The 26,681-nt window shown below is 43.2% G+C and overlaps 2 protein-coding genes across 5 annotated transcripts in view; one reads left to right on the plus strand and one right to left on the minus strand.

Annotated features, from left to right (window-relative positions):
* The window catches only part of LOC134539987 (uncharacterized), a 90,723-nt gene extending 81,013 nt beyond the window's left edge, over positions 1–9,710 (plus strand). The window contains exon 6 of the mRNA XM_063382396.1: positions 356–9,710. Coding sequence (XP_063238466.1) covers positions 356–622 — 267 coding nt within the window. The 3' untranslated portion in view covers positions 623–9,710. The remainder of the gene's footprint in view (positions 1–355) is intronic.
* Positions 1–26,681, minus strand: part of LOC134540007 (cilia- and flagella-associated protein 298-A) — a 122,018-nt gene that overhangs the window by 63,820 nt on the left and 31,517 nt on the right. The gene's annotated exons all lie outside the window — the stretch shown is intronic.

A 26,681-nucleotide genomic window follows, 5' to 3' on the forward strand; every position in this document is an offset into this window, starting at 1 on the left:
CAGCTTCTTTCAGATCTCATTTCTCAGCACTTTCAGAAACTGCGATGGTGTATCAAATAACATACTAAATTTAATAAGATTGAAAATGAATTCTAAACTAAAATTATGAAAAATCAAAAGAGAATTTTTAGAAACAATTATTTCACGCATTAAAAAAACTTCATTTTTTATTACAAATTAAAATAATTGCTGCGTGTAAATTACGAGACTAATTCCGAGAACTTACTTTATAATATACATCATATAAATTAACAGGTTTTTATCATTTTACATAAATAAATATTACAGACGTGTTTCAGCAGTTAAAAAGCCACATTTAATGTTGTTTGACATTGTGACTGTGGATGGCCCGCAGAGTGACTCATCGTTCGTGGTAGCGCGCTTCGACCTGCGCAAGACGTGGCGGGAGCTGCTGATCGCGGCCCTCGTGCCCTCCACGTTGTTCCTGCTGTCGGCGGCCACGCTGTGCGTGATCACGCGCTCCGTCACGGTCGGGGACGACGCGCGCATGCACTGCAAGTACTGCGGGGGGGGCAGCCCCGCGGGGGGTGAGCCCGTCCGCACGGGGCCCGACGACGAGACCGACAACGAGGAGTCCCCGGCGCTGGGGCCCGGGGCATGAGCGTGTGGTGTCCACGACTACATCCTTCCATTCAAGCCAAGCGATCAGGTATCGTGCACAAGTGGTTCCCGCTCTTACAAAATAACCTACCTTATGTAACACAACTATTTTTATATACCAAACCAAAAGGTAATGTCAGTGCTTAATAATTAAGTACACTCTTCTCTAATGCTTTCAAGAGCAATCAACGTGTTTGCTTTGCAGGCGATGCTAAACAAACCAGTCTTGAGCACACAGTAATAATTTCTGTCCCTACAAAAAACATAACTTTAAAATTTTGGGTGCCTTACCAAGCCAGTAAAAGCCAATTTGAACACGAACACTAACACTAACACGAAAAATACCAATTAGTTTGAACCTAAATTAGTTAACAGCTGTGCGTTATTATACAAGTTGAAAACCATTTAGATAACAAGAAAGATTCTTATAGAAATATTATATATATTTTAATTAAAGATTTTAGAAATTGAGAATGAAAACTATGCATAAAAAAAAGTTCTTGCTGTAGGGTTGGATTTTTCTCTTAACTTTTTACTTAACATACACTAGTTACAATGACGAAAATAAAATGTTATTGATATGTAAATATAGAAAGATGGTAATCTTGTATTATATCATCAACTACTTGGCCGGCTTATGCCTTTACCAGTAGTTTTAAATTCAAATTTTACATGCCTAAACAATCCACAATATTGTCCTAAATTGCTGCTCGCAAGCTATTAAGTAACAGGTAATAGGCAGCATGATAGTCATGTACTAACAGGTGCTTTTTATACAATACCAGTAAATTTCACTGCATATATTTTGTGCTCATTACTGCAAATTAACTCCGCCTGTCTCCCAAGAAGCAAACAGTTATGATCCCAAGGTAGACATATAAAATGGTCATACACTTAAGGTTTGTTTCATTCAGAATTTTCACTTGGGAAAGGGGATAAAGATGTTAGATTTCTCAAGAATTGTCAAAACTGTATAGCTGAAAATATGCAGAAAGTCACGTTTGGTATGGCACATTTAAGATCTTTTAAATTTTTTTTGGCACTGACATTGTCTCAAAGTAATTCTATTTTATGACGTTTTCCTGAACTGCTTCTGGTTTTCACAACTCGGATAAGTACTTGTGGTACCAAGGAAACTAGAAATTTGTGAAATCCATTCTTAAAAAGATTTGTGATTGGCCCAAGACACAATACAGTAAAAACACTATAACTTATTGCTTTACTTTCTAACCACCAGACAACAAAAATAACAGATGTCTAACTAATGTGCCTTACACTATGATTTTAACGACCAATCGAAACAGTTTTTACTAAAGGATAATTTTGTGCCTTGGGTCCTAAGAAACCACTATTTAAATAGCACAGGAAAAAAATAATTTTATAGCACAATAATATAGACACTCCCATAGATTCTTGACAAGTATTTTATGAAAACGTACCACAAAATAAATACATATTTTTAACTAACATGTGGCAAGCAAAATATTTACAAGTAAATAGCAGCAAAGTTTATGGAATCAATCACTCACACAATATCTCATAGCAGAATATTCTGTAGCATTCACTTTTATTAGTAAACTAAATAAACAATGTGTTATAACAAAAACATACCAACTTCCACAAACTTCAGTTTAAGTTATTTGCAAGTAATATATTATCTGTGGCATAATCAATAAACTATAACATTTTACAGCAAGTATGTATAATTAAAAGCTACCCTACAAGCAAAAACTGTGTTCTAAATCCAAATTGCACAACTAAAATTATTTTCAATATATAATTTTAATTTTGAAACTTTTATAACTTTCTTCAAGAAATAAGAATACATGAGACAAATAATAACTTTGTAATTTAACTTTCGTAAAGATGTTTTTAAGCTCCCATGTGAGTTTTATTTTAATGAACTATCTAGAGATTTAGACCTAACCATCTGGACCTATGATAAAAATCAAATGCTGGATAAACTTGCTCAGCCAGTGAATATTAAGGGAGGTACTAAGCTTCACAAAACTACAATAAACTCTTGATTACCAACATGAAATATTAGGACTGCAGGAATCCAAGTATTTTAACTGTGGTTTAATCCTAATAATATTATAAATTCAAATAATATATATTTTTAACATTAGTAACATTCCTGATTAGTTACCTATCAAACGAACTTTACCGTAACAAAAGCTGACAATAGCAAAATTAATTGTAACTAGTATTATAAAATATAATTATATTCAACAATCACAAAAATTGGTTAATTTGTACAGAACTTTGCTTGTCTTCAGTGTCACCTTATATTTCAGTTTGTTTTATATTCGAGGTGATCATATTTTTAACTTACTATATCTGAGTTTGTCTTATATTCAAAGTCATATTTTATTTACCTTGATATTATATTCGAAGTCATCTTATATTTGGCTTGGTATTATACTTAATCTTAAATTTAACTTGAAATTATATCTGAGCTGTTTAATAATAGGAGTTGTCTTACATTTGAGTTCATCTTACACGTGAAGTCGCCATATAATCAAGTTAGTCTTCTATTGGAGGTCATTTTATATTTTAAGTAGTCTTATAAACAAGGCCATTTTGTATTTGAAAGTGTATTAAATTCAAAGCATAATACCTACTCAATGTTTTTGTATATGAGGTTATCTTATATACATATACACACACACATATATGATAGATACTTTTGTTGATTTGTTCTTGACAAAAGTGAACATGAACCAAAAAACTGCACAAGATATAGACTGATTTTTTTTTAAGAATCTAATTAATTTCATATTATAATAATAATGAAAGTATAACTACCATTCTAAAATAATTCTAAACTAAATACTTGTAATCATAAGTCTGCTGTTTTTCCAATACTAAAAGCTCTGTGATAATTGTTTCTTAGTTTTCAAATGATTTCTTTCCATAAAACATTCAATTTTAGTTGTTCTTTCCCATCTTTATTTAGTCATAGAAAGCTAAACACTGATTTTTCAATAATTAAGGAGTATATATAACAAACTAATTGAAGCAAATTAACAAATGGCCTAACATCCATCACATATGCACCTCCATAATAGAGTAAGGATACTGCTTGCAATGAGTAAGAAGAATTAAGGTAATTTTAGAAAATCATAAAGACTAATTCCTGTTAGTTTTTCTAAGTTAGGTATTCTTTTAAACAAAAATTCTGTAAGTGTAACATGTTTTAAACATAAAGATGGAAGATTTTCAGCTAATAAAAATAATCAGCTGTTAAAATGAAGCTTGAAATATCAAGTTGTTATTGAAATAAAACTGAAGCAATGGTTTCATTGTATGATACATGAAAGCCTTGAGTAGATGACAAGTTAATGTATGAAAGAAGCCTACCCTTGATACAAACTGAACACTGCCTTCAAGCAGCTGTTGCAGGCATTCAGCTTTTCACAATCAGGAGGCAGTAAACTTAACAAAAAACTAACAGATATTCTTACAACTTTCCTGCCTGCTATGTTAATGTATTTACACTTAGAGAAAAATCCTTGAAAAAAAATCATATTAAAAGTATTAAGAAGATGGCTTCTAAAATCTCATTTAAAATCAAACAACAAATAACACATTAAATGAACAACATGATATTAATTACACTTGCCCTTAGTTACAAATAAATTTTCATTCAGTTCTAAAAAAAATACCAGATCAAGAAAGACAATGAAAAAATTTTACTATATATTTGTAACACAATATGCAAATGTGTAGTTATGAATATGAATATGTGTATGCTTGTCAAAAGAAACTGACAGAAAATAATAATTCAGATAACTTATTCTATATAGGTATATATAATATAGATGTAAAATGTTAGTTCATGGTAAAAAGTATTTATAAAAATTATTGTGTGTGTTAGAAATACTATTTTAGATTATTAAAGGAAACATGAAAAGCTTGCTACAAAAACAATTTTGCAACACAGAATATTTATGAGTGTAACAGACACAAATATGTCATAATATTGTAGTTTCTGAAGTCCCCGGACAATGTGATTAAATTATATTTGGAATTAAGTAGGACTTATTCCCACTTTGGATAGACAATTATTTCTTGATTAAACTAGATTTTATGATCCAAAATTTGCAATGTATACAATGGAATGTCAATTTTTCAATGTCAGTGGTTTATAAGGTGTACCATCAGAATTTTTGTTTACATGTTCAATGATATGACTAGAAAGTGATGATTATTTTCACATTAAAAAAAAATATTTTCACCTTTCATATAAAAGTTTTCTAAGAATATTTCAACTTCAGAATAAATTGAACTGTTAATTTTCATTAGTGCTTGCTGTTGTAGAAATGAGAGTGGGTCTGTTGCAAAAGTATGATTTAGTATTTAATTTTTTTTAGATATTATACCTGTACTTAGCGCATAGTACAGAATCTAATTTTAAATTATTTTTCTGTTAAAGGCCATGCAAGTTTTAATGGAACATGGTGCAACTTTGTAAACATATTTTATACAAAATGCTTGTACAAATGTATATATTTGCTGCATCACTGTCCAATGTTAGGTTTACCGAGTAAAACTTCAACACGCCTTAATACTTTGTTGCTCCGTCCAGATTTTTACATACTAAAGAGCCATCGCATGAGATAGAACTTCTAGCTACTCTTGTAAGACAAAAGCTTGCTAATTAATGCTAGAAAAATCATTATAACTTTACATAGATATAGAAAACTTACATAAGTGAGCAAGTCCCAAACTCAAAACTTCAAATGTCTCTATATTGGTGTACTATTAGTAGCTCTCTAGTCTCTACACATACCCTTTTTTTGCTTATAAGACAACAATTTAATGCAAGTTTTAATCTTCAAGCCGCCACTGATCTTGTATGACAAATTTTATTGTATGATTATATGATGCTATTTTTATGTGGAGTTGAATATGTGTATGATAGAATGATGCTGGACTCACAATAGCATGATGATCACAATGAGTGGACACAACATGAATGAAATATTTTTCTAACCAATTAAGTTTGACACATCAGTAATGGAAGCATGACAAAAATGAAAAATATTACAGATCCTGATTAAAATTTTTCTACTTCAATCACAATATAAGTGCGATGTTACTGAAATGACTGTGATAATTTGGATTTTGAATGTTGGTTAGACTGATGCATTGGTAATAAATTATTATTAGTGTAGTGTTTAGGTTTAATGTTGTAAATTTGTGTGGGAAATCCATTAAATACGTTCATGTAAAAATACATTTTGGAATAAAACTTCAATTTGGGACAGACAAATTTTTCTCATACAGATCAATTTAAACAAACTTGTACACATTGAAGATTGTTCTATATGGGTTGAGTGTGTATTTAATGGTAATGGCATATTCACAATAAAGCGATATTTAATGTCACATCGCGTCTTCTGTGTCGTTCTATTGTGATTCCAGCAAGACTTGACATAGCTTGAGCCTGTTTTAATCCATTTACACACACAACTTCCACATTTTTGTGTTTAATATCTGTAATACTTTATGATATGGTCTCTTTTTCGATGCCATGGATTTGAAAGGCAAAGCAGAACTGTTTTTTTTCTTTTGTTTATAAAACTGCTGGAAACCACCCTCAACCTCATATGTCGGCTCGTGTGCAATGAGGGAACAAAGTAGCCTCTCCATCCTTCATCCCAGTGCATCACAGCCTCAACGTCCTAGATTCTTATCCAAAATGAACAAAACTAAAGCCGTCATTTTTAAAGTTTCTCTATTCTCACAATATTCTCATAAAATCTAAGAAGCCATCCAAAATTTTGTAGACTGTACATAGATAATCAAGTCTGTGCTACGTACACGCCCGAGACCAAGTGGCCTCAAGTCTTGCATGAAGGTGAATTTCCACTACTGAAGAGCGGACCTTTGCTACTGTAAGACTACTACACGTAGTCTTAAATGTTGGAAACTAAGGTACATATTACAATGTGATTGGTTGGAGATTAAAACAGTACAGTACACTCCCGATTATCCGCAAAATTAAGTGGCAGGGCCACCGCCGATAATCAAAATCTCTGTTAATCCTCAATAGAGCCGAAAATGGGAAACAAAAAAGGAAACATTAATTTCAACTTAAAAATCTAAAAATTTATGTATAGTAAAGTTACAATTAACAGTAAAAATTTTTAAATGATGCTAAAATTTTAGTATTTTACTAAATAATTAACATACAATACATTTCAGTAATGTAAACATAAAAGTGCTAGGTACTTACTTCGTAACAAGGATACAGTACTGTACATACTCAGAGACTTCATTAGACTCTAAAACAGCACAACTCTTTAAATTTACAACTTTTTGAAAAAAATCAGGTACTTGCTTTTGTTTCTTGCTTTGGAAACATATTTTCTCAATTCTTGATTGAATTTTCCGCAACATCAGTTTTTCAGCCAACTGCGCATCGTCGTCTTGTTCCTCTAAATAGTGAAGCAGTCCGACGATGTGTTGCAAAGCCACTTCATGAGTCTTCCGCGCCTTCGCATTGGGCTCGTCTTCTTCACTTTCAGTTTGCTCTTCTTCCTTCACGCCCTCTCCCCTTGCTTTGTTAGCGATTTCCTTATGTCAAGCACTCGAACCCCGGCTCATTAGCGTAACACTCCAACCACTCTGCAATGCTCCCAACGTCGACATTCTCACCACCCGGAACTGATTTTACCAAGTCGGCCAGCGTTGCCGTGGGCGTGTCAACATCTTCATTCTCTTCTTCACAACTCAAAGGGTTTAGCTTATCATTTGATTCGACATTAGGCAAGAGTTTTCTCCATGACTTACTCAGAGTTGATGGTTTCACTAAGTCCCATGCAGATGCAATGTCATAGATGCTGTCAAGGATTTTGTTGTGTTTCCAAAACTCTTTTAGATCACAACCTTCTTCAATTTTGTACATTAGCAGCTTGGTTCTGTACGTTCTTTTCATTGTTGTAATGACCCCTTGGTCCATGGGTAGCACTAGTGAGGTAATGTTTGGGGGGAGAAACATTGCAAAAATTTGTCCATCAGAAGATTTCAGTACACTTGTAGCTGGATGAGAAGGTGCGTTGTCGATCAACAGCACAGCCTTTCAGGCAAATTTTTTGCTTTAAGGTGTTTACGCCTTGAGGTACAAAAATCGTTTCAAACCATTCTTGAAATACTTTTTTGTTTCATCCATCCTTTCTTTTGGTTATAATAATCAACTGGCAAATTTTCTGCTCTTGTGCCCTTGAATGATCTCGGTTTTTTGGACTTTCCAATGACAAAAAGTCTAAGCTTATGACCACCCGTAGCGTTACTGCACGACATGATGGTTATCCTTTCTTTGCTGCTTTTATGCCTCGTCGCTTGACGTTCACTTTCAAATGCCAAAGTGCGAGTGTGAAGACATTTCCAAAAGAGTCCCGAATCATCTGCGTTGTAAATTTTTTCAAAGGATAACTCCTCTTTTAAAACAAATTCTTCAAATTCATGTTGAAAATCGACAGCTGCTTGTTGGTCGCTACTAAGTTTTTCTCCGTGAAGTCTAATCTCACGAATTCCATGACACTGCTTAAAACGAGTTAAACAGCCAGACGACGCATCAAAATTTCCTTGCAGCCCTAACAGATCAAAAAATGTTTTTGCCTTAGCCGCGATGATAGGACCCTTTTTAGGGGTACCCTCATTTCGCACCTGAGCTAACCACTCCGCCAATGCAGAGTCTAGATTTTCAAAGGTAGAATACTTCATAGTTTTTTGTTTTTTCATCGCAGAAGCATTGTCCGACATTGATGCAAAAAATCATCAGTTTGTCTTTTTTCTTTAAAATGTCATGCACTGTTGTTTCCCCGACTCTATAATCCAAACACATCTGCTTCCTTGAAGCGCCATTTTCTACTTTAGAGATCATTTCCAGTCTTTGCGTAATCGTCAACACGACCTTCTTTCGCTTTTCTGCCATTTTAAATCCATAACGAAAAACACCAAACCAGGCAAACACAAACACTAAACACTAAAATACGATGTAACTAGGCAAAACTAAACTTTGACTGTCAACAAACACGCTCAGTGTCAACTGAAAAGGGTGAGTGGAGAGAAGAAGGTGGGCGTGTCATTAGACGAGAGAGAAAGAAAGTAAGAGGCCATGAGGTTGAGGGAGGAGGAAGGGGAAGGGAGCGACCTTGACTGACTGTCTGCTCGTCAAAGCAACCATACGACTATAAACAAAGCGCGACTGAGACAAAAATACTAAATAGCAATGCATGCCAGCCTACTGCGTGAGTTTCGAGAAGGCCTGTGGCGTTTTACTGTAAACTGCACATAATACACTCGTTAGTAGAGTTCAATTTTGCTCACTTGTAATAAAATACAGATTTACATATGTGCTTTTTTTTTTTGTAGCATGCGCGGATAATACGCATCGCGAATCATCCGCCCGTGGATAATAGGGAGTTTACTGTATACAATTTTGCCTTGGAATATAATGCAGATATTTAAGTGACTGCATGACTTAATCTAGAAGTTACTTTCAAGCTAAGATTTTAGTTACTTAAAATAGCAAATTTGAAGATTTAGTGTTGGGCAAAAACTTAACAACTGGAATTATTAATACATTATAACATTAAATACATAGTGGGTATAATATAGGATGATTCTGAACTCTACATAAATACACAGAGTGATTATTCCTCATGAAATAAGGTAGGAAATGATAATATGATTCACAACCTATTGTGGGGGTATCAAGGAAAGTAGGCACCTTTGAAAATCAAGATTTGAAATTTTTTTTTCCAAAATACATAGAAACTAGATCACATGCCTATAACTGATAAATATTTACTGGGTAACACAATATAGAATCATTAAGAACATAAGGGTTATTGTAATAAATATATTACTGAGGTGATATGACTGCTTTTTATGATGAAAATGTTTTAATGAATTTTTGTGTGTTATTCGACGAAACAGGTGGCCTTGGTGTAAGGCTATCAAATACTAACTTACGAAGTAAAACTGTGTAGTTGTTTGCCTGCCAGCTGTGGAACCAACACATGTACTTCATGTTGTGTAACTGCTATGAATGCTAATGTATTATTTATCTCTAAGATTTGTTGTAGCTTTTTACCTATTACTACTTCCTAAGGTTACAACTCCCCTTAATAAAAAGTTATAAAAAAATGGACTTGGGCTGACCACAAATCCAAGTTGCAGTAATGTAATTTTGAAAACCTAAACTATTTTGCACAAATGTTTAAACATTTAAAAGTTTAAATGAATGCTGAAATTACTACGGAATGTGTTCTGTTTCTTTAATACGTATGTAGCCCTTAAATATATATATATATATATATATATATATATATATATATATATATATATATATATATATATATATATATATATATATATATATTGAATTTTAGTAGTATTATATTGTAGTTATACTTTAGATTGACAACAAACCATCATAACACAAAAAATTTCTAAAGCAAGTATAAAATGTAACAAATATTTAATATTTTTTGAAAATTTGAAAATAAGATTTTTAAGGTGAAAAAAAAATAATGTCTACGATAAATCTAATATAATATATGCTTAGTTTTAAGCATATTTAGTAAACAGGTTAAAAATAAAAAAATTATTTTGAAGATTTTTATAGCTAATTTTTTCATCAAAATTTAAAAATTTTGCAAGGTAGTTATTACGTTAACATTGTTTCTATTAAAAAGTTATAGGGAAAAAAATCCACTAATAAAATATATTATGCACAACATAAATTTCAATTTCATTATCAAATTTAATCTTGTACTTTTATACTTTTATATCATGAAAAATATTTTAATTTTCCTCTATCATTAAGTTAAATAAAGAACATATTTTCAATCAGTAATTTAAAGTTTTTAAAACAGCAATTATTAGTATTTATAATGCTCTTAAGCTATAAGAATTAAGACCGGCTATGCCACATCTGTAATGCACTGTCTATGTATTTTAGCATGTACAGTATATAACAAAACAATGTTACTAAATGTGGCTATACATTACTTATGTCTTAATCAGTAAATAAAGGTGTAAATACATACAAAATAAAGTGACAATTACTTAAAGGTGAGAGTTTGTTCATTACATGAGCATGTCTAAATAACAAAATATATTTTAAAGCAATTTTGCATGAATATTATTAATTAACCAAGTGGTTTCCTTAAAAATGCTTTCAGAAGAAACCCTTTAGGAAAACTCTCTCACTGCTTCTTCAGAGCATACTGTTGATGATTATCAATAAAGAAACAAGCAAATATTTTCAATGCCTTGGAGAAGTTAAGAGAATACTTGAGAAATTTTTAAACTATGCCTCGACTTATTTCTTTAAGAGCCAGCTTGCTAAAGGGCAAACAAAATAATTTTTATTGGTCATTCTTTCTATTTTATCAATGAATATTTGAATTAATCCCAATCATCTAATCAATAAAATTGCATAGCTACATGTAAAACTGTAAACTATTGTGACAAATTTGAGGTTTAAATAAAACATTAAAATTAATCTAAATATAAAAAAGTGAGAGGGTAGGTTAACATCAAACAATAAAACACCACAAGCTGATACACAAGAGAAGATGGTATCCTTCTTTGAGGCAAAAGTGACATAACTCATAAACAAAAAAATTGAAACATTATTATGATACCGGTATAGGATTTACGATATTAAGACAAATCAAAAATCTGTTTCTCTCTTCTACAGGAGGTTCTAGGGTATGACGTCTTATTATTCCTCAAGGTTTAAATAAAAGAATTAATCTAAATAACTTTAAACTTAATTCTATGAAAATAAACATTTATTATTAAAGTGATAAAGATTAACAATAAAAGTCTTATACGTTTCAGTTTCTGAAATAATTGCTTAAGGTGTCAACTTTCATTACATTCTCAATAATGAGACCAGTTGTGATTAAAAGAGTACCAGAACTTTAGTAAAGTAGACATATCTAAACTAGGCACTTAAAAAGACTTAAATCAAAATACTTAATTACGAAGTTACTATCGACTGAGTCATAGATAAAAATTTTAACTTACATGAAATGGATCTTCTCATATATGTTTTGGGGCTTCCCTGCCTCTGTTTTTACAGTAAATTTAACTTGCCATTTTACCTTAACACTTATCAATGTGAACTTAATTGAACAGTTACCCTGGGTGGCCGGTGCCCGCCCAGTCAGTCTAAAACTTTACATCATAAAACACGAACTGACATCTCAAACTACATTGACTCGTTACCAGAACTGTCAGGAGCCTACCCAGTGAGCCTAACAAGTAACTGAACATTACTGACTCATTACCAGGATGGGCAGGAGCCCGCCCAGTGAGCTCCGACCTCACTCAAACTTGCGCTTAAAAGGCTCGACCACCCCTCCTACTTTCCAGAAGGTTTTGGTGCAGCCAGCCCCAAATTTCGCAATCAGGGTACAAACTAGCTGAGAGGACCCCATGTCACTCGTACCGAGACTGACAGTGCCTCCTGTTTCACCAAAGAGCGACCCAGAAACGTCAGCACGAGGCAGCACCGGACAATGGTCGGGCTCATGCCACACATCAGTATGTGCCATGCCAGCACAACCACTGCCTGGACCGTCACGTGCTCCTGTTACCGAGTTGTGCCACCGTACAGCTGTGGCGACACCAACCAGCCTGCACTAATAAAGACAGAAATTTAAAAGCTGCTATACCGAAAAATTCTGCAACATTATGTTCAGTGCATTTTTTCTTTTATTTCTACATTTTGAGATTGCTGATGGGCTATGCTTCTCTCAAAAATCAGTGGTGATTTCAGAAAATTGAAGATTATAAGAAAATATGTTTATTCAATTATTTAATTTGTCACTGTATTATGTATTCTATTTTTATGTAACATGACTTGGCTAAGATCTTTCGTGCAAACTTGTATGCACAAAATATAATATATTATATATAAACATATAATGGATGCAATAAAATTAATTGTATCGATATCGAAATTAGGGTAATTTGGAACCATAACCGATTTTCAGAATCGTGAATTTTGGTACTAGTCTTCAAAGGAACCACAAATTCCCAGTAATTTCGGTATTAGATAGTTATTTTTATTAATTGTACAGCAGTCTGTGATTGAAGTAGTAATAGTTTTGAACGATTAAACAAGTTTTAGCGACCGAAAGTAAAATGATAAACATTTGTGTTAAAATATTTTATTACAAACAGAATCTACTAACGTGAACAATTCACTTTATCCTAAGTCATACTCTCAATTTTAAACTTTGAAAAAATAAATAAATAAATAAATAATAGTTATAATGCTAGCAAAATCACAGCATTATTAACTTAAAATATCATTACATAATTCTTTTCGTAACAAACTTAAAAAAAAGACAACATCGTTATTTAAAGAACACTGGCACAACAGCCACAGGCACTAGCACACCGACTGGCTGAGGAGCGCCCATCCCGCGCGGCAGACTCACTCCCCTCACCCCGCCCGTAGATCGCCTCGCCACTCTCCAGAGGAGAGTATCAAATGGAAGTAACCTAAGCGACAATAAAAACAAAATATTATGCTGTCAAAGTCGAGTGCCGAAAGTACCGAAACAACCAGGAATTGATTTTAAATTCCCAATTATTTTACTATATTAAAAGTACCAGGATTTTCCGGATTTTAACCCTAATCAAAATACAATATTGTTCTGTGAATGAAGTATGTAACATTCGTCTAGTTTCACTGGATGTAACCACTTATTCCATATTGCTTATTAACCACCAAGTAAGATGATGGCACACCAAAGAAATAAGGATTTGCATAACAAGAAACCTAGAATTGAATAAAATAAACTACAAAAATTCAAATTGAAAAAGAAACATTACAATCTTAGTCCAATGCTGTACCATTTTTGGCTCCAGCACTGATTTCTTTCTTTTAATTTTGCATTAATAATATTCTGTAATATAAACTGAAGTTTATTTTTCATCTAAATTTTTGACGTGAAACTTATTTGGGCACGATAAGAGAGAAAATTTTAATGCCTATTTTTAATGCAAAGTTTTCATGAAAACATTGTTGTGAAACGTTTCTGACTTGAAAAGGACAAAGAATTGGTACATGGCCAAATAGATATAAAGAGAGCACTATGCTATATACGTTGCTGTGCTCATTTTTGTTCTCCTCTTTTTGCTATGATTCCCCAAACAGAAATAGAACCAAGAGAGATAGATGAACGAAAGAATAAGACAGAGTGTCACATGTGCTTGTTTCAGAAAATAGATATAGGTATCCTATACAGTCAGCTGTGAATGTCTTGAATTTTATATTTGATACCAGCACGCTCACGTTTCTCCTTGTTCATACAGCAGTGTAGAGAGCACTCTTGAAACAGTCCCTGTTTCACATTTCATTCCGTGATTTGGCGTGTTCCAAATGGCAGAATTGTTTGAAGAAACAGTACCACCACAGTTTTTTTTTGGTGTGAGTTTTCAATAATGAGTAATATTTACTGTTATTTAATCATTATTGATTGATCAATAATTATTGATATCCTGAGTAGTTAATTTGAAATGAGTAATAATTTTGTTAATTCATGTTTATTTAGAAAATTGTCTTCTTTCTCTCGCTGCCATTTTACCCCTTATGATATATACTTATGAGTTGAAGTTAAAATTGCCAAAGAAATTTCACTTCTGTCACGTGTACTGAGTTGCACATTCTCTTTTTTTTTTATTTAGAAATAGATTATTTAATCTTGTAACTATTTCCCATCAATTTCCCATTATTTATCTGCTTAAATCTTGACTTAACTCTATGTTTTTGTCTGATTTAATTTTATTTAAATTATGTTTTCAATACTGAATGGTTTTTAATTTTTTGAATATTCTTTGGCACAATTTACGCAAATTTTAAAATGGATTCAGTCAGTTTTAGCCTCTTGTTCTCAGCCAGATGTTCAGTGCAATCCTCAGTGTGTTCTTGTCCCAAGGTAACATCCCGGCGTGGTTTCCGCGTGATCCTTAGCAGTTCCTTGCCTCTCCACTTTGCCTCTTCTCCCTTGGTGCAGGTCCGTGCTGCAGTTCTATACGTTTTTCAATGTTCAATTGTTTAGTTCTTTATTACTTCCCTTACCCGCTGCCCAAGCTTCCGATAGAGATGGTAATCATCGTTTGTGCTGTATTACCGAAATAAATAATTATTCATTAGATAGTCACTGTAGGAATTGTGTGTGGTGAATTTTGGTGATCTTTGGTAGTCATTAGAAAAAAGTTATTTTCCATTACCGGTAGCGTATTTGTTTTGCTTGTATATTAATTTAACCAACCATGTAACTAAACCTTATGTTGCAGAAGGTTCGAGCCACATTTTGTTACACTCCTCAGTCACAATAGAGTAAACCCAAGTTATGTAATTACTTTGTTACACTTCACTCTCTCTTGATGACTGGGGGTAACTAGAGGATCTTTTAGTTTCAGAAGGCAAAATAATGATTTCGTCTAGATTTTAGTACCTCTGTTTTTATTTAACTTTTGATTATTTTCACAGTAAGATATTTTATAAATTGATTAACAAATATATATATATATATATATATATATATATATATATATATATATATATATATATATACATATATATATACATATATATATATACACACACATATATATGTGTATATATATATATATATATATATATATATATATATATATATATATATATATATATAAAACATGGATTTGAAATTACATTATTAAAAGAATGGGCCGGCTCTTATTTTACAATTTCATTGATCATAACACAATTTAAATTAAATACGCAACAATAAACCAATTCAGTTCCTTATACAATATCGTGGCTTAATTTTATTCTGAAAATCTTGAGCCGTGCTTACGCATGTCTCACCTGTCCGCCGGCTGCTACGTGTCTACTCACGTCTCCTCACTGTCCGCCGGCTGATACGTGACTGCGCTCGCTGTGTGTGTGGTGACTTCCTTCTCACCTCCCCTGCCCCTCCTTGCCACCCCTCCGCTGGTGTGTGCTCGGTCAAGCCAGTTCAGTCTGGACGGTTCGGGCTAGTTCCCCTCTTCCTTCCCCTCTCCCCTGTGTGCTTACTCCGCCCCTAGTTAACTAGTATATAAACCCGCTATTAGCGGTGTCGCTACCTGCAGTCTGCCTTGACGTTTGGTGTGTGCACTTGTGCACTTGGTGACGTCGAAGCCGTGGTCATGGGCGTGAGTAACTTGGAACTTTAACGAAGTTTGTTTGTTTATTGTGTTTGTAGTGGCTTGTTAACTTAGAGTTGTGTTTGTCATTTTTCCTTTTCTTTCGTTGGCCACATTCATTATCAGTTGTTCTCCCTTCGCCCATGACCATATGGGTCGCTCGCCGTCAATATTTATAGTGTGTTGTCATTTTGTTTCAAATCTTTGCGTAGCTGGTTTGACTGCAGGTCACTGGTTAAAGTAGGCTGTTATAGTTATAATATCATTTACCGATTGCGTCACCACCTGACCTTTTTTTCTGTATTGTGTAAAGTATTACAAGTTGTATAGTATACCACTTATGTATTATCTTTTAATTCTTTGTTATGCTTTAACATCGGTTCATATATTTGTTATTGTTACTAACGAGAATAAAAAATTAGTCTTGCATTGATCTTGGGCTCTTCTGTAGATGGTGCGCCGATTTTTCCCCTACACCTCCTGCATTCTTAAGAAACTTGTTTTTTTTTTACGATCTTTTTCTTTAAATCATCCTTGGCTGGTTCAGCTTGAAGGATGCTGTGATGTTTTGAACTTACCTTGCGCACAGTATGGTTCAATCTGAAAAACTGAAGAACTGGAAGTTTGACGATGGCTGGCCAAAGTTATGCTGCTAACGAGGCGTCCGGGCGCCTTAGTCGTCCCCATGGATGGAGGAAGGGCTCAAGGGTGGAGTGGTGAGTTTAGCATCTGGTCCTTGGGAACTTGTCCGTTCCTTGGAAACTGTCCGGTACTTGGAATCTGTCTGGTTCTGGGATCTGTCCGGTTCTTGGAATCTGTCCGGTTCTGGGACCCTCTCTGTGAACAATCCGAAACACATATGTTCAGGACTGATTCACAGACAGTTGGCGAAATAGGCAGAAAATGCCTTCTAATCACGATGATGGTCGGGGAGTAAAGGTTGTCAAAACTCACCAAACAGGGAGATGGCTTCCAGGATCTGCCCGGGTGATGAGTTCGCGAACTGGCGGTTGTCGCGGACGTTTCCATGATAAAAAAAAAAATTAATAAATTATAATGAATAAAACATGACTATCCTACAAGGTAGACCTAAACGGACTGACTAAATGTTAGTCACTAAAGTTGTGGGAATCATATCCCTTGTCTAGTTGATTACATCCTAAAAGAAAAACAGAGACGTCCTGATGCCGGAGATACGGAGTGGTCAGTCCAGAGCCACGGCGCGCAGTAAATTTGGGGCGGCAGCAACTCGTAATCAAAAGGCGAAGTTAATAAAAAGGTCCGGATCGAAAGGTTCCAAAGATTACTGAGGGGCTTCTCGAGAAATACTGACTTCGATATCTCAAAGTTGGTAGTACTGGCCGATGTCAGCGCGACCTACTGAGGTGTGTCTGAACCAAGTAGAGGTCGACTCACACGAGGCAACTGCTAGCAGCATGGGGCTTATGGAGCGGACTAGGCCAGCGCTCTGTTGTCCTGGGAAGGAACTATGGGGTACTGGTTGTTGCGGGAGACGCCAGAGGGCAGGCGTTTAGCAGGCGTTCAAACACCCAGGGAAAGTGATTCGCAAAACTGCCTCTAGGTGGCATAAGCATGTACTTTTTGGGACTGGAGTCATGGCCTTGGGACAGGCCGACCCTGGCCGGGGTTAGTGTCCGGTCAATGCTCTGGCCAGTAATCCCAGGAAAACTTGGAGAAAAGGGTGGGTGGAGACTGCTGTGACAGTGGGAATGAGGCTCTACTAAGCCCGGAGGTGTGACTGTACTGTCGTCCTGCCGATGTTGATGCGTGGTTGGGTGGTGTCTGAGGGCGCCAACTAACCTTTAACAGGGGTGGTTGCTGTGGGCTAGTACACAGCACGAGACTCCGTCTCTCGGTGGTCGTGACGTCGCCACGTGGCAGGCAGGAGTGGTTGGACCACACACACGACTAACTTGTCACGTTCTCGGTACGCACACGAACACCGATCGCCGAACTCCGCGAGTCGCACACGTCTGCTCGCGCCGAGGGGTGAAGGCCAACTGGCGCGTACTGGCAGGTCCTGTTAGGGCTCGAGTCGATCTCCGCGACAATCGACCTCCACCCGTTCGAGACACTACCACCGACCACACACGACGATCGGTGAGACACCGAGGTGGCATAACGACCTGTGCGAGCCACGGGAGCACCTGGGACGACGTCAAATGCCCCCCCCTCACTGAGGCCGTTATGCCCCTCGAAGCCTCCATCACACGCATTGCCTCGGGGCATTTCCTCCGTAGGTACACTGTAAGTTCTCTGGAGTGCACTGTGTCGGAGAGGTGTTGGTAGATGTAGTGGAGTTGGGCTGGGCGATATGCGGTAGCAACCTCATCACTGAGCAGTGGTGTGCATCCGGGAAAAGGTTCTGTCTAGGGTTGGTGCGAACCCCAGCACGGGCCCCTAGTGGTGGTTGGTACCCCTCATTTATCCCGAACCTAACAGGGGGGACATGAGGCCGGGTCGATCGCCGCACCACCTGAATTTGTGACGTGGCGTCTGGCTCAGCTTGGTTGGGTACAGGCGGTGCTTTCCCTGTGTCGTCGGCCTCATCGAGAGGGACGATTGTCACTCCTCCGTCCTCCTGGTTGGGTTGCTCGTCGCCTCGCTGGTCTGCCCCTGTGGACTCAGGCTCGTCAACCCGCACCGAAAATGTCGATCTCTCCAGACTCGCATCCGCTGGCCATTTAGGGGGGGACATGCCCTGGGTAACGGCAGATGCCGTTAACCCCAGATAGTCCCAGTAACCCAAGCGCCTCATCATGTGCTCCAGCTTTGGCATTGTGGCCCTGCTTGCCTGGGGCTCGGGCATCGTGGCCCTGCTTGCCTGGGGCTCGGGCGACGAGCAAGTATGGTGCACATTCGCCGTCTGCATGGCCTGTGACAGGAGGGGTTGACCTGTGGCTGGTGTCATTGGGCTTGGTGATACTATGGTTGCATGATCTGTGTCTGATGTCGCCGCGAGAGGTGATGGGGGGAATTGATGTTTGTCTGATGTCCTTCTTGTCCTCTGTGGACCTTTGTGCAGGTGTTCCGGACCAACCTTAGGGTGGACTAACCGGAGATCATCTCGGTGAACCTTGGCGGCTCTTCCACTCCGTGTTGTGACCGCGTAGGTGGTAGGCCCGAGTCGCTTCACTACCTCACGGGGTTCGGACCATTTAGGGGCCAGGCTTGCGCAAAACTTCTTGCCTCTGGAGGAAAGGTGGTGACATCGGACGTACACCTGTTGCCCCGGCTCCAATGGCAGGGGTGGGTGAGTGGTCTGAGGGGTATGAGTGGCTCCAAACTGTGCCTGATTCCGGCGTGCATCCTCCCGTCTTTCGGCGACAGGCATTTGAAGCACTCGTTCAGCAGCGCCCGCTACCCGGAGTTCCCCTGGGAGGGCGAGATCCCGTCCCTGAAGCAACTCCGCAGGGGAGTAGTTGGTTACAACGTTTCGGCGGCGACGGAGGCAGTACAATATCTTGGGGAGGAGCACATCCCACTGGGTGTGGTCGTCCCCCAGACGTAGCCGCAACTGGACTTTGATGTCCTGGTTGCGGCGTTCTGTCGGGTTTGCTCTTGGGTGGTACGTGGGTGTCGTGTGGTGCTCCACCTCCCAGCGCTTACAATCAGCCTTCCAGCGCCGGCCTTTGAATTGTGTGCCATTATCTGTGAGTAGCACTCGGGGAAACCCATATCGTGGGAATACTTCGGCATCGAGGAGAGTGGCGATGGTCTCCGCTCGTAAATTGGTGACGGCGAACGCTTCTGCCCAGCGTGTGAAAGTATCCGTGATTACAACCAAGAATCGCTTCCCGCGGGATGTGCGGGGGTATGGGCCCATTACGTCGAGAGCCACGGTGTGAAATGGGTCATGGGGCCTCCTGGGGCACTGTTGCTCTACCCCGTCAGGCCGACGGGCCTTGCGCTGTTGGCATGGTTGGCAGTCTCGCACATAATCGCGGATGTCACCTGCAACGCCCGGCCAGTGGAACCACTGCCGCAGTGCCCGCTGGGTCTGGTCGGCCCCCGGGTGTCCCGCTAGGTCGTGATCATGATAAAAATGCAAGGCAGCCTTCCGTCCAGCCGGCGGCACGTGCGTGCGCCACGAGCTCATGTCTCCGGGCACACGGCTCTGGAGTACCCCGTCAAGACTACGTAGGTGGGGAAGCTCCTGTTCTCTGCATTTAGCGAGGTCTGCTTGACTGACCAAGTCTTGGCTCTGTGCGAGACAGACAATCTCCATGAGGCTGGCTAGGGTAGCTGGTGCAGGGTCGCGGGGCCTCTCGGCCGTAGTGGCGTATAGTGCTGCTGGCGGGGGCTCACTTGTAGACCCCGTCTGGGGGTTGCAGGGGGGAAGTAAGTCGTCCCATCCCTGATCGTCCTTGAACACAGTGTTGGCATCCGGGTGACGGGAGATATCGTCCGCCAGCTGGTTCTCCCGCCCAGGGACGTGCTCCACGCGAAAAGCGAAGTTCTGTAGCATCAGTGCCCACCGCGTGAACTTGGATTTGCCTCCCTGGGCGGAGTTCAGCCACTGCAGGCACTGGCTGTCAGTGCGGAGCGTGAAGCGTCTCCCCTCGAGGTGGTGTCGGTATCGCCTGAGTGCCCACACCACCGCGAGACACTCCTGCTCGTTGACGTGGTACCGCCGCACTGCAGGGCCAAACTTGGCACTGGCGTACTCAATCACCCGCCTCTCTTCTCCAGCTCTTTGTTGGTAGATTACTGCCCCCATACCCTCCTGGCTCGCGTCTGTCTGGACGAATAGGGGAATATCGGGCACTAGCCGTGACAGGGTGTGACACTCCCTGAACTGCTGCTTGACACAGGCGAGGGCCTGCTCTGCCGCGTCCGTCCATCGAAACCTGCTCTTGGGTGACAGGAGGTCCGTCATTGGTGCGGTGATGGTGGCGAAGTTCGGGATGAATGACCTGAGCCAGTTTAAAAGTCCCATTAGCTTCTGCAATTGTTTTCTGGTACGGGGAGGCTCTTTCCCCTCTATCAGGGCCAGCTGATCTGGCAGGGGTCGACACCCGTCCGCGCTCACGAGGTGCCCCAAGAACTCCAGTTCCTTTGCACCGACATGGCACTTGCGCGGCGCACACGTCAGTCCGTGCGTGGCTAGCCGTTCGAGGACCAATGCGAGGTGATGTGCATGATCCTCCCACGATCGTGACCATATGATCACGTCGTCGAGGTAGGCCGCGGCAAACTTGCCAATGTAGCCGTCCAAGACGCGGACCATCATGGTCTGGAAGGTCGCAGGGGCATCCATCAGCCCGAACAGCATGGCATAAAACTGAAACCTGTGCCCATCGGGTGCAGTGAAGGCTGTCTTGGGGCGGTCCTCAGGCCGAACTGGCACCTGCCAGTAGCCGGACTTCAGGTCTAGTGACGTAAACACCTGGGCATCGCCCATGCTGGTGAGCGCTTCTGTAAGATTTATGAGTGGGGGTGGTGCCGGGATGGTTAGGTCATTAATTGGCTTAAAATTGATGCAGAAACGCAGGGAGCCGTCTTTCTTACTGGCCATGACTATGCGACAGTTGTATGGTGACGTGCTGGGCTCTATTACCCCATCCCCCAGCATTTCTGTGATTTGTTCCTGGATGGCAGTGAGCTCGCAGGGACCGAAACCCCCTGGCTTGGCGAATGGAGGAACATGGGGTACCATGGGTATACAATGTTCTGTAATATTCGTGCGGCGCAGCCGATCAGCTGACGCGAACACCTGTGGTTGCTGCCTGAGGGCTCTGTCTAGAAGGACACAATAGTCTGGTGGTACGCCGTGGCGTAGGTCTATCAGCTGGGTAGGATCCGTCCAGGTAGGTGGGTGGCGATGTGACAACCCATACACGGTCCAGCGCCCCTGGGTCCCGACATGCATCCTACCTGCCCCGACTTCTATGTTAGCATCCTCCTGGACTAGCCAGGGTAACCCTAGGATGAGCTCATCCCTGAGGTCCTGCACTACGAGTGCGCACGTCCTGGTCACATAGTCCCTTATGCCAACACTCACCTCCACACGCCCAGTCGTGACCGTGCTAGATCCCTTTGTTGCGAGCTGAATGGTGTCTGCCTCAGGTGTCACTTCAGCATCAGGGACAAGGTGGGCCGCAACGTAGGTGTGAGTCGCCGCGGTGTCCACCAACGCCTCCACCGGCCTCCCATCCAGCGAGACAGGGATGCGGATGAGGTTTCCAGCCTTCTGTCCCATTCGCCCCAGGCGCGGTGGTGCTTGGCTGGGGTCCCCAATTGTGGGTCGGGTCACCGGCGACGCCTGGTGAATAGTGTCGCTCGCTGGCGACGTGGGGCTGTCGGTCATCGGGTGCGGTGGGCCGCCCCTTCTGGCGAGTGGTAAATGAGACGGTGCGTCTCTCGACCCCCCAGCTGTGGGTCGGGTCAGCGGCGACGCCTGGTGAATGGTGTCGCTCGCTGGCGACGTGGGGCTGTCCGTCATCGGGTGCGGTGGGCCGCCCCTACTGGCGAGTGGTAAATGAGACGGTGCGTCTCTCGACCCCCCAGCTGTGGGTCGGGTCACCGGCGACGCCTGGTGAATGGTGTCGCTCGCTGGCGACGTGGGGCTGTCCGTCATCGGGTGCGGTGGGCCGCCCCTACTGGCGAGTGGTAAATGAGACGGTGCGTCTCTCGACTCCCCAGCTGTGGGTCGGGTCACCGGCGACGCCTGGTGAATGGTGTCGCTCGCTGGCGACGTGGGGCTGTCCGTCATCGGGTGCGGTGGGCCGCCCCTACTGGCGAGTGGTAAATGAGACGGTGCGTCTCTCGACCCCCCCAGCTGTGGGTCGGGTCACCGGCGACGCCTGGTGAATGGTGTCGCTCGCTGGCGACGTGGGGCTGTCCGTCATCGGGTGCGGTGGGCCGCCCCTACTGGCGAGTGGTAAATGAGACGGTGCGTCTCTCGACCCCCCAGCTGTGGGTCGGGTCACCGGCGACGCCTGGTGAATGGTGTCGCTCGCTGGCGACGTGGGGCTGTCCGTCATCGGGTGAGTGGGCCGCCCCTACTGGCGAGTGGTAAATGAGACGGTGCGTCTCTCGACCCCCCAGCTGTGGGTCGGGTCACCGGCGACGCCTGGTGAATGGTGTCACTCGCTGGCGACGTGGGGCTGTCCGTCATCGGGTGCGGTGGGCCGCCCCTACTGGCGAGTGGTAAATGAGACGGTGCGTCTCTCGACCCCCCAGCTGTGGGTCGGGTCACCGGCGACGCCTGGTGAATGGTGTCGCTCGCTGGCGACGTGGGGCTGTCCGTAATCGGGTGGGGTGGGGCGCCCCTACTGGCGAGTGGTAAATGAGACGGTGCGTCTCTCGACTCCCCAGCTGTGGGTCGGGTCACCGGCGACGCCTGGTGAATGGTGTCGCTCGCTGGCGACGTGGGGCTGTCCGTCATCGGGTGCGGTGGGCCGCCCCTACTGGCGAGTGGTAAATGAGACGGTGCGTCTCTCGACCCCCCAGCTGTGGGTCGGGTCACCGGCGACGCCTGGTGAATGGTGTCGCTCGCTGGCGACGTGGGGCTGTCCGTCATCGGGTGCGGTGGGCCGCCCCTACTGGCGAGTGGTAAATGAGACGGTGCGTCTCTCGACCCCCCAGCTGTGGGTCGGGTCACCGGCGACGCCTGGTGAATGGTGTCGCTCGCTGGCGACGTGGGGCTGTCCGTCATCGGGTGAGTGGGCCGCCCCTACTGGCGAGTGGTAAATGAGACGGTGCGTCTCTCGACCCCCCAGCTGTGGGTCGGGTCACCGGCGACGCCTGGTGAATAGTGTCGCTCGCTGGCGACGTGGTGCTGTCCGTCATCGGGTGCGGTGGGCCGCCCCTACTGGCGAGTGGTAAATGAGACGGTGCGTCTCTCGACCCCCCAGCTGTGGGTCGGGTCACCGGCGACGCCTGGTGAATGGTGTCACTCGCTGGCGACGTGGGGCTGTCCGTCATCGGGTGCGGTGGGCCGCCCCTACTGGCGAGTGGTAAATGAGACGGTGCGTCTCTCGCCCCTCTAGCTGTGGGTCGGGTCACCGGCGACGCCTGGTGAATGGTGTCGCTCGCTGGCGACGTGGGGCTGTCCGTCATCGGGTGCGGTGGGCCGCCCCTACTGGCGAGTGGTAGGTGAGGCGGTGTGTCGGCGGAGGCAGGGCGTGAGGTCCGGGGACGGCGGCCAACTGCGTCGTCGCCCCCTAGTTGCAGTTTCCCGACGGCGCGGGTCCTCCCCTTGACGCCATCCACCGCGCCTCTCTGGTCGGGCACACTCTATGCCAGTGGTGTTCGGGCGTCGGGCAGTATTGGCAGCGTGGCGGATGATCGTCACGTTCACTGGTAGGGCCGCCACGTTGGTTGCCTGCCCATGCTGGTCGCGCCGCCTGGCCGCCCTGATTCGGACGCGATGCCCCTCCCCCCTCCTGTAGCAAGTTGGACGGAGGTTGGTCTTCACTTGGTGGGGGGGGTTGCACATATCGCACCACGGCCAGGGTGTCCTCCAGGCGTCTTGTCGGCCTCGCCTGTGGGACTTAGGGCGTCGTGACGCTCCGGGCGTCTCGTGCTGCCTTGAGGTTCTGTTCTACTTCCCTTGCGAGGGCGAGGAAAGCGTCTAGTCCCTTCTCCACTGCAGTACGCATGAAAGGCCGTACCTCGGGCGTCAAGAGCTCGACAATGTTCGGTAGCACATCCTGTATCCTACCACGGGGTGTTAGACGTCGGTAGAGCCGCAGCTTCCCGTGCACAAATGCTTCTACTCCTTCCCCGCTAGACTGGGCTCGGCAGAACAACTCGTTCATGCAACAGGCCCGTGCGCGCGAGTAATCAAAGCGTGCCTCCAGGCGTCGTGCAAAATCAGTCCACGCGGTGTCGTAATCGCCTGTCTGAGACCACCAGGTTCGGGCGTCGACGCACAACTGGCTGCTGGCGCGTTCTGTCCACTCCTCTGGTGCGATGTGATGGTGTTCTAATTTTTCCTTGCATACCCGCAAGAACATGGCTGGGTCCTCGTGGGTGTGACCCGCGAACTCCGGCAGTATGACCGGCCCACTCGCGGCGCGCGGCGCGGGGGTCAGCTGTGCGTGGTACGCTTGCATCATTGTGCTCTCGCAGGTGACGCAGAGGAACAACCCATCACGAAAATGCACGAACTCGCGTACTTCAGCGCATGCGCGGTGTTTTGTGACCCCGCACTGTAGGCATCGGGCCGTCTCGCCTGGCTGCGCACGACAGCGCGCGGCTGCGCACAGCGTGTTTGTTGTACCCCTTGCGGCGCTTCCCGGCTGCTCCTCTTTGACGCGGACAAGGCCGCACGCGCACTGACACTGAGCACTCTCATTATTTACGAGTGACTCCGGAAAGGGTCTAAAACAGCCCTCACACAATCCCTCCATGTCGATAGCTATGTCCGGATCTCTCTGCATCCTCGTGGAACGTGGCTGGCCGCCCCGGGAGACGGGATGTGTGCGTGAACGCGGTCCGCGGTCGAGTGTGCCGATTCGGCTGCCTTCGGTTCCACTCGGTTAGGCTCGGGTGCCGAACGGCCGGAGTTGGCTTCTTTGGTGCACGTGCGCGCTCGGCGGCCCGGAGAGGGGAAAGTGGTGGCCGGTGCTCCTTTCTAGCGCGCGCGTTGCTGGGGTGGGGGTGGGGTGACCTCGTTTGCCCTTGGGTCCCGTTAACGGCGCTGGTCAGACGCGCCCTTTGTCCTTCGCGCGCGTTTTCCTCCCCTTTGTCCTGGCTCGCCTTTCGACTACTTTGCCGTAGTTTTGACGGGAATTTTGACAGGTTTTATTTGCCTAAATAGTTTGCAATTTTGATGAGCCACCTAGATGGGCGCCATTTGTCGTCCTGCCGATGTTGATGCGTGGTTGGGTGGTGTCTGAGGGCGCCAACTAACCTTTAACAGGGGTGGTTGCTGTGGGCTAGTACACAGCACGAGACTCCGTCTCTCGGTGGTCGTGACGTCGCCACGTGGCAGGCAGGAGTGGTTGGACCACACACACGACTAACTTGTCACGTTCTCGGTACGCACACGAACACCGATCGCCGAACTCCGCGAGTCGCACACGTCTGCTCGCGCCGAGGGGTGAAAGCCAACTGGCGCGTACTGGCAGGTCCCGTTAGGGCTCGAGTCGATCTCCGCGACAATCGACCTCCACCCGTTCGAGACACTACCACCGACCACACACGACGACCGGTGAGACACCGAGGTGGCATAATGACCTGGGACGACGTCAGTACGTTGGTGAAAATTACTCGAGATCATGCCCCTGAAGTGCTCACGTCAGGGGAGGTCTTAGAAGTAGCCTGCCCTGAGAGCTTGCAGGACATAGTAGTTCTCGTCACGGCTCGGAGGTGAATTACAGGCGATGTTCGTGCGCCAAGGCGGGAATAAAAGGATACACAGTCTGACTCGCAAAAGGCTTGGCAAAATCTGATCTAGGGCTGGGAAAAATTGGGGAGGCAGGTCTGACAAAGATTAAACTGGAGTGTACAGTAGGATGATCAAGTTTAAGTTCTTGCAGCAAAAGAATGACTGGTGACATTATTTTTTTTAAAGATTCAAATTTAAAATTGTGCCAAAAATACTAGTTGGCGGCACATGAGCTATATTTCTAGTATGAAGCCAATTCATCGCTGTAAATCGATATCTAATTTATATTTACTCGAGAAAATAGACAAAAAGGGCCAGCAAGAAATTCAAGGTGAATGAGTAGCTGCTCAAGAACAAATATAGAAGAAAATAGGAGAAGCAAGCAAAATGTTTTACAGTAATGTGCAATTTTTAGAACAGTATCTGGCCCAACCAAAGCAGCAGCTGTCCCAGTTTGACCAGCTGGCCGAATGACGTGTGACGG

Source organism: Bacillus rossius, chromosome 1 (assembly GCF_032445375.1).
Source record: "Bacillus rossius redtenbacheri isolate Brsri chromosome 1, Brsri_v3, whole genome shotgun sequence".
NCBI classification, from domain to species: domain Eukaryota; kingdom Metazoa; phylum Arthropoda; class Insecta; order Phasmatodea; family Bacillidae; genus Bacillus; species Bacillus rossius.